The sequence below is a fragment of the Citrus sinensis genome, chromosome 7 (genome assembly GCF_022201045.2).
Source record: "Citrus sinensis cultivar Valencia sweet orange chromosome 7, DVS_A1.0, whole genome shotgun sequence".
NCBI lineage: Eukaryota > Viridiplantae > Streptophyta > Magnoliopsida > Sapindales > Rutaceae > Citrus > Citrus sinensis.
The window spans coordinates 1444827-1458256 of NC_068562.1; the positions used below are offsets into that span (position 1 = coordinate 1444827).

Consider the following 13430-nt stretch of genomic DNA (forward strand, 5'->3'; position numbering starts at 1 on the left):
CTTTTTTTCTTTTTTTCATCAAAATAATTGCTCGGCCAATTTCTTCTTCCTCAATTGCAAAGGGAGATTCATCAAATTTCATTAATTCAAAACGTCATCACGTCGTTGTGATTACAAGCATTTTTTTTCTTTTTCTCATCAAAACAATTGCCCAGCCAAAAAATGACAAAACAGCATAAACTCAATGATGGGACATCAGAAGTCAAGTCAAAAGAAAACCAATGACAATGAGAGAGCCTCAGTCGACAATTTCTTCTTCCTCAATTGCGAAGCGAATGTGTTTCCCTTTCGGTGTTGGCAAGCCCTTCAAGGATAAGACGTTGGGCGAGAAACCAATTGATAAATTATTATTATTAACAGTTAGTTCTTCTTCAACTATTTCATCATCGCTGTTGTACAAGTATCTTGTGTGCCGTCCTGTAAATTTAGCCATTGTCTGCTCCGTATTATTCACACTAATCTTGCTCAGTTCTTCGCAGAGTTCATCAAGCAATACTTCATCATACTCTTCAGCTTCATTTTCTTCGTAATTGTCGTTGTAAGATTCATCTACTTCCTCTTCTTCATCATGAATGCTTGCGTTGACCTGAATGGACCAAACAGAAGAGTCATCCTCATCTGGATATGATTTCTCTTTGCCGTCACTCTTTCCCGCGTCAGTCTCCACAGAGGAGCACTCTGTTGATTCTGTTTTCTCAGAGAAATCCAGCAGCAAAGAACGAGATATCGTATTTATATCCGATTCAATTCCCTCTTCGATCTTGATCTCACCGACCACCTGATAATCAGAAACAACAATAAGAATCAATACTGTACACAAGAACGAAGTTCAATATTTAAAAGTCAAATTCTCAAATTTCCAAGGACAGAAACCATTCAGAATTTTCTACTTATACACGAACCAGAGAAATCAATTGTTCTTGAGTAACTGGCGAAGCATTGATTGAGGCCAAATCATTATCGTTGTTGGCATCCTCAGAAAGATTCAAGACTTGCGGCGTATTTGCTGGAGTTGGAGCAAGAAGTCGCATTGGAGAGTTTACAAAGCCTTGAAGATGAAGAAATGGGCGACTCTCCAGAGAGATTTTTGAAAGCTCAGCCTCTTCCTCAACTTTTTGCAGGAGAGTCTTCGCTTGACACCTAAGCAAAGCCTCTCCAGAGCCAGGTGTGCTGTTCTTGGCTCTAATGGTCCTTCGCTTGGCCACGGCCGATGATGGAGTCTCCTCCAAGACCCCCGTTGCAAGCCCAACAATCGGTGAATCATTTGTTATATCAATCAGCGCAGACCGATCTTGTTGTTGTTTTGTGGCTCTCTGTCTTGATTTTGAAACACCCTTTTCAGCATCTTCAATTCTCCCTGGAAAAATATCATCAAAGTAAAGGATCACGATTATAAAAGGACTATCGAATCAAGAAGTGGTTTCAAAACTTTACTTTGAACAGATAATTAATTAAGATGACTCACTTGAAATGGGAATATTGTTGACAGCAGCCGAAGTCTGTGACCTGGTGATTCTTCTTGTTGACGATGATGGGGTCTCCATTGAGATTCAGGAAAGATGAAATGAGAGTAATCAAGCGTTAAAGAAAAGTAAAGGAAGCAAGAAAGTAAATCAAGAAGATGTTTTTTCATGTAAAATGTGCGACGGGTATATATGAAGGCAATTAGTGGACGGGTTTGAACGGTAAGGTAATATGACCGTTAGAGCCAGCGCTCGCTGCCACATCCGTTCACACGTGTGGTAAAACTAGCCGTTGGGATTTTATTTCAATTACGCAATTGCAATGTTCACTTTTCACTCTTCTCATACACTGGGCCGAGCCGATCCAAGATGGGCTGGGCTCTTTTTTGCCAACCCCGTCCGTATTCAACATATGCCACCCTACAATTATTTTTCATGAAACCTTAACTGACATTAAAAAAAAAATGCCCCTTTCATGAAAATCACTACTACGAATATAGCCCATTTAATTTAATTAATACCAACTAAATTTCGTGTATAATTATAGAAACTTTGTGTGAGTTAGCTTGTGTATCAGACAATGCACCTTTACCAATGATTTTGTGGCATTCGTATGTCGGAGCCCAATCGGAGCCCAGGATGTGGACTTGGTAAGAAACCATGAAATCTTAGTCAAAAGAATTTTTTTTTGATACGATCAAAAGAATATTGTTAGAAAACGAAAAGTTCAGCATAATTTAAAAGGTTTAAAACGACAAAGCGAGTTCACATCAATCACAATTCCTGAAACCTAAAGATATAAAGGAGAAGGGAAAAAAAAATTAGGAGATTGGTAGCTAGGCATGGGGATGGCAATGGGGTGGGTTGAGGTTAAGGATGGCAAAATAACCTGGACCCGGACGAACCCGGATAATCCGGGCCGGGTTGAACCCGTACCGGAATGTAAAAAAAATTTAGATCCGGAATAAATTTTAATAACCCGGATATATCCGGGTCTGGAATAAATTTTAATAACCCGGATATCTAATTTTAATATTATTTTTTAATTAATTTTATTGATTAATCTAGATGTGTTATTGCTTGGAAATGTATTAATTTTTTATTTTTAGAATTTTAGAAATTAATATTTGATTCATTGATCCGGGTTCAAAACCCGGAATCCGGAAACCCGGATTTTTCCGGGTTGAACCCGGACCCAGACCCGGGTGAAAAAATCCAGGTCCGGGAAAAGAAAATGGTATCTGGGTCCGGATCCGGAAAGGCTAAACTCGGACCCGGACCTGGATTTTGCCATCCCTAGTTGAGGTTGGGAAACGTACCTCATTCTTATCCTCTCATTTTTATTCTTCTAAAAATTTCGTCTTTATTTTCTACTTTATTTCTTAGTAAATTTAATACTTAGAAATGCAGTTGTGTTAAATATATATTGGGAGAGCTTTATCATTCTCGTGGTCTTACCCAGTTTGAATTTATATTAGTCGAGGTCCAATGTAGTCTTTAAATACCATATGATTTAATATACCAAAAAATTAGTGAATTCCCAATATACTTATTTTATAGTAGGTATGGATATATGATTTCAGTAAATTAAAAATTATAGAATTAAATAAAATCATCGTCATATTATAAAGTATTTAAATTATTTAAAAAATCTAAAATTTTGAAACAATATCTTAAGATGATATCAAAAGTAAAAAATATTTGAAAAGGAGAGAAAAGAAAACATAACAATATTTTAAGGTTGAATTAATAAGAATTATATTGTATGATTTTCTTTTAGTTATAACTTATTTATATTAGGTAAAAATAAGAAGAAAATTTATTAACCAACAGGATTTATATATAATGAAAATTGAGGTGGGGTGGGAGTGAGGTGGGGAGTACAAAACTATATCTCACCTCATAGAAATTATTTGTTCCCCATTATCCGCTCCATCCTCGAAAATTATCTAATTTTTTTTTTCATTTAAGATGGCCCCCATGAGACCCCAAATCCGTAGAGAAATTTCCATCCCCAGCCAGGCAAGGTAAATGCATGCTTCATGAACGACCAGTCGAGCAGTTAAAGTTAGGTTTAAATCGGGTGCGACCATACCAGCACTAATGTACCGAATCCCATCAGAACTCCGCAGTTAAGCGTGCTTGGACGAGAGCAGTACTAAGATGAGTGACCTCTTGGAAAGTCCCCGTGTTGCACACCTCCTTTTGAAGTTATATCAAAAAAAAAAAGTTAAGTTTAAATCACGTGATGTGGTCTCAACTATACCTTACATATGACCAAATAAATTATTTATTCTATTCAGCTAATTCACTTATATACTTTCTTTCTTAAGCTATAGCTACTTTCTCAAATTAGATATAGTATATTATATGCAGCTAATTCAATAGTATTTAATTTGGCTCAATAGTATTTAAGTAATTTAATCTAGCCGACCACCCAAGTTAAAATCTAATGAGAGATAAAGATGAATTAAAAAGAATTAGATCTTCTCATTATTTGAATTTCTCTGAATTAAAGATCTTATAACATATGTGTATTTTCTATATATGATCAAGATTTATTTCTTTATTTTATTTTTATTTAATGACTACTGAATAAAAAAAATTAATAAAAATTTTACCTGCTTCTCACTTTTTAAAAATGATAATAGGGTAAAAAAAATCCTCCACTTTGTGAAAGGATAACGGGGGAAGGCGTTGGCACATAAACTAAAAAAAAAGGTTGTTCGTATAAAATTGGGATAAATAAAAATATGTGGTGACCGAATTTACATGGCATTTGACTTGACAGCCAATCCGTACTTTGCATGCCGAAGACGAATACGGCGCCACGTAGCTAGGTTGCCAAGTTTGTTGGAATTCGTTTATCTGATTTTTATATGTATAACAAAATAATAAAAATATTTATTTCTGAATTTCTGTATACTAATAAAAATTATGCAGTTAAAACTTAAACGAACGCACTGGTCAATAGAGAGTGATCCATTCAATTCAATGCTTAAAAAAAGTTAAAACAATTGAGATAAGATATTCTATATAAAGCTCCTCCGTTACCCAACCACGTAGACTCTAGAAGCACGTATGCTGATACGCATGTAGGGTGGTAGATGGATGCCACTTGAAGTGTTAAAACATTTAAGAGGATGGTAGTTCACGTGTTAAGAGGTAGCCACAGCTGCCACGCTTTCCAACCGTCTAACATCCGAAGCCGCGTCCCCCTCGTACTCCATATAATATATATACATAGGTGTAAAACATGCACACATGCACATTAACCCCCACAACACAAGCGGCAGTTGCGCATCACCCTTGGACTCACTCTTTTGCTTTTAAACAGATACTTATACATTTGCTCTAATATATTATTATTATTTGTGCTTCATCGATCATCAATTCATGGCTCCTTCAACCCTCACCGCCCTTGCTGGGGAGAAAACCCTCAACCCAAGCTTTGTCCGCTTTCAAGATGAGCGTCCCAAGGTGGCTTATAATGAATTCAGCAATGAAATTCCTGTGATTTCACTTGCTGGGATTGATGACGTCGGTGGCAAAAGGGCTGAGATTTGCAAGAAAATTGTTGAGGCGTGTGAGGACTGGGGAATCTTTCAAGTTGTTGATCATGGTGTTGATGCTAAGCTTATATCCGATATGACTCGTCTTGCTACAGAATTTTTCGCCCTGCCCCCTGAGGAGAAGCTCAAGTTTGATATGTCCGGTGGGAAGAAGGGTGGCTTCATTGTCTCTAGCCACCTTCAGGTACCAACTCTCTTACTCTTGTCCCCTACATACACACACACACACACACACACACACATACATACATACATATATCAGGTTATTATTAGTTATTTAGGCAGATTTTTACTTTAGCTATCATGTGTGTATCCAATTTTTTTAAAAATGAAATTACAATCTGCCTAACACAAAAAATTTACAATCAACAGGGTTAACGATATTTAAGATTGACATAATTATATCATTGCGCGCATGTATAGCTCAGAACCCTACGCCCAAATAAAATAGAATCTATAATGATATAGAAAATTCAATGAGATACCATTAGTTTAAACATATCCTCAACTCACAAGTAGTTTATTTTTCTTGGGTTTGCCCTCCTTGTTTTTCTCTTTATCTTCAATTTTTCTTCCTCGTGAATTTTCTAGTTTGAAATCTACTTTCACGCGTATTAGAAATAAGAAACTTGTTTTATGACTTTCACCAAGCATAGATATGCTGTTTTCCCAGCATATAATTTAAGACGTGTGTATTCCGAAAATGCATTCAATATTTGACCAAAAGAGATATGCAATATTGACGTTTCATTTTCCATTAGAATATCGTAACGAATGAATTAAAAAGTTATGTATTACCCAAATGCAAGGCTAACATATGTAACTGAAAGATATAATGACATTTAGAAATGATATTACGTAAGCAGGGTGAAGTAGTAAAAGATTGGCGTGAAATAGTGACGTATTTCTCATTCCCAAAGCAAAGCCGAGATTACTCACGTTGGCCGGACAAGCCAGAAGGCTGGATGGAAGTAACAAAAGAATACAGTGACAAATTAATGGGAGTGGCGTGCAAGCTTCTGGAAGTTTTATCAGAGGCAATGGGATTGGAGAAGGAAGCTTTGACCAAAGCATGTGTGGACATGGACCAAAAGATTGTTGTCAATTACTATCCAAAATGCCCACAACCCGACCTCACTCTCGGACTCAAACGCCACACGGATCCGGGAACCATCACACTCTTGCTCCAAGATCAAGTTGGTGGCCTCCAGGCTACCAAGGATAATGGTAAGACGTGGATCACCGTTCAACCTATTGAAGGTGCTTTTGTGGTCAATCTGGGTGATCATGGTCATGTAAGTATATATGCTAACACTGCTCTTATATTTCTCTTTCTCTTTATTTTATTTTATTGTTTTTGTCTGAACCACGATGTGGTCCTGAGTAGGCTTTAACTATGGGAGGCACCTTTAAGCTCATACCACAACCTAGACTAATACCCGGTCGCACCAGATCGGCTCTTAAGGAGTAAAGTATTGGTCATAGTGGTGACTCCATACAAGAGCGGGGCTTGAACCCCTGGCCTCTCTTAAGGAGTGAGAATACCAAACCACTCATACCAACTAATTTTAGTTTCTCTTTCTCTTTATTAACACACACATACAAATTAATTAAGCACTAATAATTAATGAAAATATCGCTAACATTTAAAGCACTGATTTTGTATCCATTTTGCCATAATTAAATTTTATGTACAATTTGTCGGTGATGAGCAGATGGTCCACTTTTTAGCCAAATCTTTAATGAGGGATGTACAATATAATTTGCAATTTGCTTTAGTCTTGAAAATGAAAGGAAAAGTAAGTAGACCAATTGCAATGACTAGCATATTCATTGAATCTGAAAATTGAAGTTGTCTCACGAATGTGATAGTCATACATATACATATACATATACAAACTAATTATTTATGATGATCAGTATCTGAGCAATGGGAGGTTTAAGAACGCGGATCACCAAGCAGTGGTGAACTCAAACAGCAGCAGATTATCGATTGCTACATTCCAAAACCCAGCACCAGAGGCAACAGTGTATCCACTCAAGATAAGAGAGGGAGAGAAGCCTGTACTGGAGGAACCAATTCCATTTTCTGAGATGTACAGGAGGAAGATGAGCAAAGACCTTGAACTCGCCAGGCTTAAGAAGCTGGCCAACGAGAAGAAACAATATTCCGAGAAAGCTAAATTGGACGCCAAGCCCATTGAGGAGATCTTGGCTTAGAGCCTTTGACCCCTAATTAAGGCTACCCTACCCTTCGTTGCTTCTTATGCATCGCATTTCCTGCTGCTTATTTACTTTTTATTATTATGGAGTTCTGTATGTTTTCGTGAACGATGCCAGTGAAAATAAAATGGGGCTACTTCTTCATTTGTTTCAATCAAATATCAATCGACACAGGGTCTTGCTAAATTAAGAAATTTACAACAAATATCAATGTAATTATTCACAATTTCTCACTTATTTTATTTTGTATCATTCTTGCTATATTAAACGATTACTTTTGAATTACTGTGAGTTGCATATAACTTGGCAGCTGCCACCAACACAGATAAGAAATTATGTAAGTCAGAAAGAGGGCCTGGCCTCATTTTCAATGCATTCAAAACTCGAAAGTACAAAAAAATCGATCTTTCTTTCATTTTCGTTTTCCGTACAAATCACGAATGACAACTAATTGCCATCCCGCCCACAGTACCTCTCGGACCACTTCCACTTCCGGAGTCAGGTCCCACGCATTACCCACCCATATGAAATGAAAGGATGACTGCTCATTTTTCTTCTTGTAATACTAACCAAATAATGTGATAATAAATTGATAATCAATAACTGCACCACCCACATTCAGCATCCCATCTCACAATGCACCAATTAACGTATTAATACCAACTTTTAACTACTAGTCGCGGGATCTAAAATCTAATCAAAATCTTCTTTCATGGTAAAAAATTCTATCCAAATCCAACTAAAACTGAAACACTTAACAGATGGTGGGAAATAAAGTTGCGGGACTATTTACGTAAGACAAAATAATCACCAACTTCCAGCAAAAATTTTTAAAAATATTGTGAAGCCCCAATAGTAATTAGCAACAAAATTAATGCTAATTTTCAATCTTCTCTATAGCATTGAATAATAAGGTAGTTCTCACAAGGACATTAATTAATCACAGTAAAGCAAACAGAGAAGCTAACAGCAACAGGATTGCCTATCAACCAATAAAAACATGAAATATGAACTATTTGGCATAATATCGATTTGCGTATGCAAATACAGGATTTTCATTACCGTCAAATAGATGAGAGTTGGGTCACTGCATATAAATAGTTGCATGAAATGTGTATCTAAAGAGAAAATTTATGAATCAAAATCAAAACAATTAAAAAACAAAAATAAATTAATACCTTACATTGCTTCTGATTCAACATGGATATATGGATGTATTTTCTGAATGCTGTGAACTAGAAACAAATCTAACCAAGAAGTCGTGCTGACCTGCTTCCATCTAGCTATTTACAAACATAATTAATGTTGCAACTTTATTCATGCCCAAAAATCTTTGCTATAACATATAAATATAACATAACACATGCAATTGCTCAGTAAGGAATTGCCTGCACATTGTGGTTACTCTATTTCAAATTACAACAATGAATAACGAACACAAAATTGAGTGGACTAAATTCATACCCCAAAAGCATGTAAAAAAAACAAAACAGGGATTTGTGTTGAGTTGTCACTTGCACATTAGATTGTAAACTAACGGCAAAATACTGACCTCAAACTTGATTGTGAAGCCATTGCCCATCCACTTCTTCCACTTTCTTATGTCGTGCAATTAATTTCTCCTTTGCCTTCGAGTCCCAATTTCAAGACCAAAATCATCACTGCAACTTACTTGGATGAATCATCCGTATGAAAGATTTTGGCCAATTACATGGAGAGCCACGTTAACTGAATTAAGGATCCATCTCATCTTGATCATGTTGGAGACAATTAAATTACGATTTCAATTTGTCCATATTTCGCGCTTCGCACCTTACACTATCCCTGCAAATATCAATTAATTAAAAAGTAGAATACAGTATAGGATTTATTCGTATTTACTTTTTCATAGATCTGCCCCTTTACCATTAATTAAGTAAGAAACGTTACTAATTATTTGTCTTTTTAATTTCATTCATTTTAATTATCGTGTAATTTTGCGTAGTATTATTTTTCCCAAGTTTAGCATTTTCATATAGGTTTAAGGCATTAGAAGACATAAAAATGCAATCAGCAATCTAATAAAAGCCAAAAAAAAAAAAAAATTCTATCTAACTATCTTTTAGCTAGGTTCACGTAGCTCTGCTTTCCCCCCAAATCCTTCAGGGGAGGGCTCTCTCTCCGTTTGATGCAGCAAAGGGGCTAGACCGAGCCCTGTTTCGGCCTCTTCAGTCCTGGACGGGCAGGACTTTTTGCAGGCCCATTAATGTTTAATTGTTTTAAAATTTTTGATTTTTTTTAAGAAAACAACTTTGATATGTTTTTATCATTTCCTTAATCCATTATTAGTATTGTCCAATTTCCTTGTTCAATTTGGTAGTATGGAATTTATCTAACTTCGTTTTGTTAAAATTTTATTTAACAATTTATCAAGCTATGTAATACTAACACTTAATATTATTAAAAAAAATGAAATTAAAATTGAAATTGAAATACAGATGAATAGAATCCAAAAACAGTATCACTTATCCCAATACAAAAACTAAAGTAACCAAATACAAAACCTAGACAGCAGAATGTATTTAGGATTTTAATTTTATCATTTAATGATCAAGCCAAGAGCTTTAAGATAAAACCCCATGCTCTGCTCGGCCCTTGGCACCTAAAAACTTTGTCAAATATTAGCCATGCCAGATCTGGCCCAGCCAGGCTTTTTGGCCGTCGTAAGTATTCTACGCTGAATTTTCTTTTCCTTTTTAGTTACTTTGGCCTAACTGTATATCTTTTTTTTTTTTTTTTTTTTTTTTTTTGGGTGCAATAACGAGCCTATCTAAAGGCTAAGGCAAAACAGAGCGAGGGTATGAAACCCCAGTAACTGTATATCTTCTATGCACTTGTAAATTGATCATAATGTTTAAGAATATGTTAATTTTATTTCTAGGTTGTTGAATTTACTGGCTTGCTGATGGTAACAAAGTTTCTTACTGGTTAAAAAAAAAAAGGGCGCCCGGTTTTAATAAATCATGATTTAAGTTTTTAACTATTATATCAATTGATCTAATTCTTCACCCAAGAGCCGAACGTAAATAAATTTTTTTTTTTTTAAAAAAGGAGGAAGATGCCCAGACTGCTTGTAGAGCCACAGCCGCTGACATATACAGAGCAATTTATGTAGAGGACAGATGCGTACACTTTGGTAGGACTTGAATACAACTCGAAAACTTTAAAGACAGCCGTTCCTTTTAAGAAGTCGAAAGGGAAAGCAAACAAACTTATAAAAGAGTCCTTTAAAACACTTTCACAAAATAGGTAGAAAAGCGTGATGCTAGAGAAATGGCTTATATTGCTGTTATTGGACATTACGTAGCCGATGCATCAGAAAGCTCTTGAAGATCTTCTTGGATCCACAACTAAATCTTTAAATATCTGTCGTCCATGAATAGAAGCATTCTCTATGCTTTCCTCATTCAGCCCTCCCTCACTCTCAATCCTCACTGCCCTAAACGACACTGGGATCATGCCGTGCCATATTGAGTGTAAATATGCCAAACTATAATAGGGAAAGCATCCATTCATAATCTTGCAGATGTCGACCTTTTCATTGATAAGAGTTGTTGAAGACGCAGGATAAATAATTAATGAACAAAACATGAATAAAAATAGATTTCCGTTTCACTTGTTTAAATAACTCACAACTGGACCATTTTACAATTTAGAAGAAACAAATCCAATAATTTGGTGATAGTTACGAAGTGGGTTCAGACTCCAAAACATATACCCCGTATTGTATAATAATAGAAGTAATCATTTTAACTTTTGTACATGGTTTTCACTAGAACAATTTTTCATGTTAGATTATGCAAATTGATATCATCGGCAAATCATACTTGACGCACTAGCAACACCCTCATCTCTTTTTAAGGGTCCACGTAAATCTCTGTCGATAAATTACACGCCCATTCTTTATGCAAGCGCATGAAGCCACTAGCATTGTGATTAATATATAGTCCTTACACGCATTAATATATATACACACAAACATCTCCTAAACCGGTCAATTTTACATTATTTTTGTCTATGAAACTGATCTTTTATACAATAACTTAACGAGGCATTGATGGTTGTACTTCGTAGGCTGCTTGTTTGATCCACAAATCTTGAGGTAGTTGAGACAAAGTACAAAAATGAGTACATTTTGCAGTATAATTAATGAATAAGTTATTGACTTTCTTCCTTAATCCGCGGGTTTCACTGTATTAATTATTAAATCACGTAATATGGACAAGGTGAACAGAAAGATATGTATATAATAAACCATCAAGTTATAGGTTAACACGTGATAAATACACAAGAGACCGCATAATTAAAATTTAACTTAAAACAAAGATGACAACAGTACGTTAGTTAAGACAACAGCAAGCTTATATCTTAGCTAGCTAGCTAGCTTATGAATCACATAATTACTAGGTCATTATTCGACTTGATATTCATCATTCATATTTATGGTACTGATCACCAATGGTTGGGAATATATTTTTATATAGAGCCCGAGGATCCGCTGGTGTAGGAATTGAGGCTGAGCTCAAGAGAAGCTGAAGAAGAGGTGCTGCTACCATCATTGGAACCATACCAGCCGGAGTAGTAGCTGCTTGAATTTGGCTTGCTGTTCCAATAATTGTTGATGCTGTCTTCGCCATGCATGGGAAAGAGAGGGAGGGTTTCAATACCTGGGTGACCATTTTCTTCTTCTTCTTCGTCTTCTTTGTCATTTCCTTGGTTGCCATCCGCAGAGTTCTTCTGGCCAAAAAAAATGTATGATGAAGTGTGTGGGTCTATGCCAACCCAGCCATAGTTTTGGCTTCTGGATCCGCCAACAACACTGCTACCAGTTGATGATATTGAGCAGTCCTAGTTTCATTAACAAAATAAACATGCAAGAGATCTGGTGAACAAATGGACTTAAATAAAATTAATTAACCAAAAGAGGATTGTTAGTTTTCATTAAAGATGTTTCAAACATGTACTCGTGCCGCTCTCTCCTTTTCAATTTAATTTGAACCAGAAAGCTGTTGATGAATGATTCTGTTAGCAGATATAAACAATCACAGTACATGCATGAGTACATTTTATGTTACTCGTTTTATCCCACAATTAGATTCCTTTTGAAATTTAGAAAGAAGTAGAGTATATGACCTCGTGTGCCAACTTACCCTAAAATTCTTCTCCATGGTAACAGGTCCATATCCATGGTCTCCCATTTGACCACCAGTATACACAGAATATGAAGGAAGTGTAGCAGAAACCCCAGCTACAAAATCATCATAACCAATTACATAATTATTAGCCTAAAACCTCTGAAATATTCAGGACATATATATATATGTAGTTATGTAAAAGAAAGATGAAACAAGTACCAGAGGTTATAGACTGAGACCGCGATTTGTTGGCGAAATCTTCAGGTTTCCAGTTAGTAGCAGCAGCTGGTCTCTGGTGCATGGGAAGATTATCAGCAGCAGAGGTGGAGCTGCCTTCGATCTTCTTTTTGAGCCTCTCTCGCGCTTTGTAGTTCTGAAACCAATAAAAGACATTTTTACCTTCGATCTTGCCGTACTGTCTAAGCCTAGCAGAGATCTTCTGAATTTGTTCGGCAGTTGGGGACCTTACGCCATTATTGTAGTAAAGTTCCTTCAATATTCGTATCTGGTCAGTTGTGGGAGTCCAGCGTGGGCATGTTGGCCTGCAGTGACAGTTGTTCCCTTTGCCGCTGCCGCCACAAGCCCCGTTTCCTTGGTGTTGGTTTTGCTGCTGTTGAGGCTCCATATGATATTATATATGATGCAATCAAAACAAGGAGACGCAAACAAAGAAAAAGCAAAGAGACAGAAATACAAAAGAGAGAAAGTGAAAGAAAGGATGGTAAGCGAATCCGAATGTGAATGTGCATGAAATGGAGAGCGCTGGGCCAGTGAGTTATAAAAGGATGATCAGAGGGCAAAAGTGGCACATTGGTAGATGAAGTAAGGATATTGGAGTAATTAAAATCTGTCTGAGCACTGAAGTTGACAGAGAGTAGTGTTATCAAAAAGGTAAGGGACAAAAGATGATATAGAAAGTGAGGGTATCAGTGGAAATCACTTCATTGAAAAGGCACGACCAAGTATATATGGTTACCGGTTAGTATCATCAGCTTTAA

The 13430-nt window shown here is 36.3% G+C and overlaps 3 protein-coding genes and 1 non-coding gene across 5 annotated transcripts; 2 read left to right on the top strand and 2 right to left on the bottom strand.

The window, feature by feature from the left end:
- Positions 1 to 67: 67 nt before the first annotated feature.
- LOC102617718 (uncharacterized) lies at positions 68 to 1687 on the bottom strand. Its single transcript, XM_006466880.4, has 3 exons — positions 1466 to 1687; positions 903 to 1357; positions 68 to 778 (listed from the first exon to the last, which is right to left on the bottom strand). Exons 1-3 carry the CDS (start codon positions 1542 to 1544, stop codon positions 239 to 241), a joined length of 1074 nt encoding a protein of 357 aa, XP_006466943.1. The 5' UTR covers positions 1545 to 1687; the 3' UTR covers positions 68 to 238.
- A 1857-nt stretch (positions 1688 to 3544) lies between these two features.
- LOC112496474 (5S ribosomal RNA) lies at positions 3545 to 3663 on the top strand. Its single transcript, XR_003063031.1, has one exon. It is a non-coding gene; the product is annotated as a 5S ribosomal RNA (ribosomal RNA).
- A 1050-nt stretch (positions 3664 to 4713) lies between these two features.
- On the top strand, positions 4714 to 7509 carry LOC102617426 (naringenin,2-oxoglutarate 3-dioxygenase-like). 2 transcript variants are annotated; one of them, XM_052443903.1, is made up of 3 exons: positions 4714 to 5219; positions 5899 to 6330; positions 6956 to 7402. In XM_052443903.1, the coding sequence occupies exons 1-3, from the start codon at positions 4860 to 4862 to the stop codon at positions 7253 to 7255; spliced, it is 1092 nt and encodes a 363-aa protein (XP_052299863.1). In that variant the 5' UTR covers positions 4714 to 4859; the 3' UTR covers positions 7256 to 7402. The 2 variants fall into 2 exon arrangements, with proteins under 2 accessions (XP_052299863.1, NP_001275816.1); NM_001288887.1 differs by having other exon boundaries at positions 4860 to 5219; positions 5902 to 6330; positions 6956 to 7509.
- Positions 7510 to 11524: 4015 nt separating this feature from the next.
- Positions 11525 to 13181, bottom strand: WUSCHEL (WUSCHEL-like protein). Its single transcript, NM_001288918.1, has 3 exons — positions 12652 to 13181; positions 12448 to 12545; positions 11525 to 12145 (listed from the first exon to the last, which is right to left on the bottom strand). Exons 1-3 carry the CDS (start codon positions 13055 to 13057, stop codon positions 11774 to 11776), a joined length of 876 nt encoding a protein of 291 aa, NP_001275847.1. The 5' UTR covers positions 13058 to 13181; the 3' UTR covers positions 11525 to 11773.
- Positions 13182 to 13430: the final 249 nt, after the last annotated feature.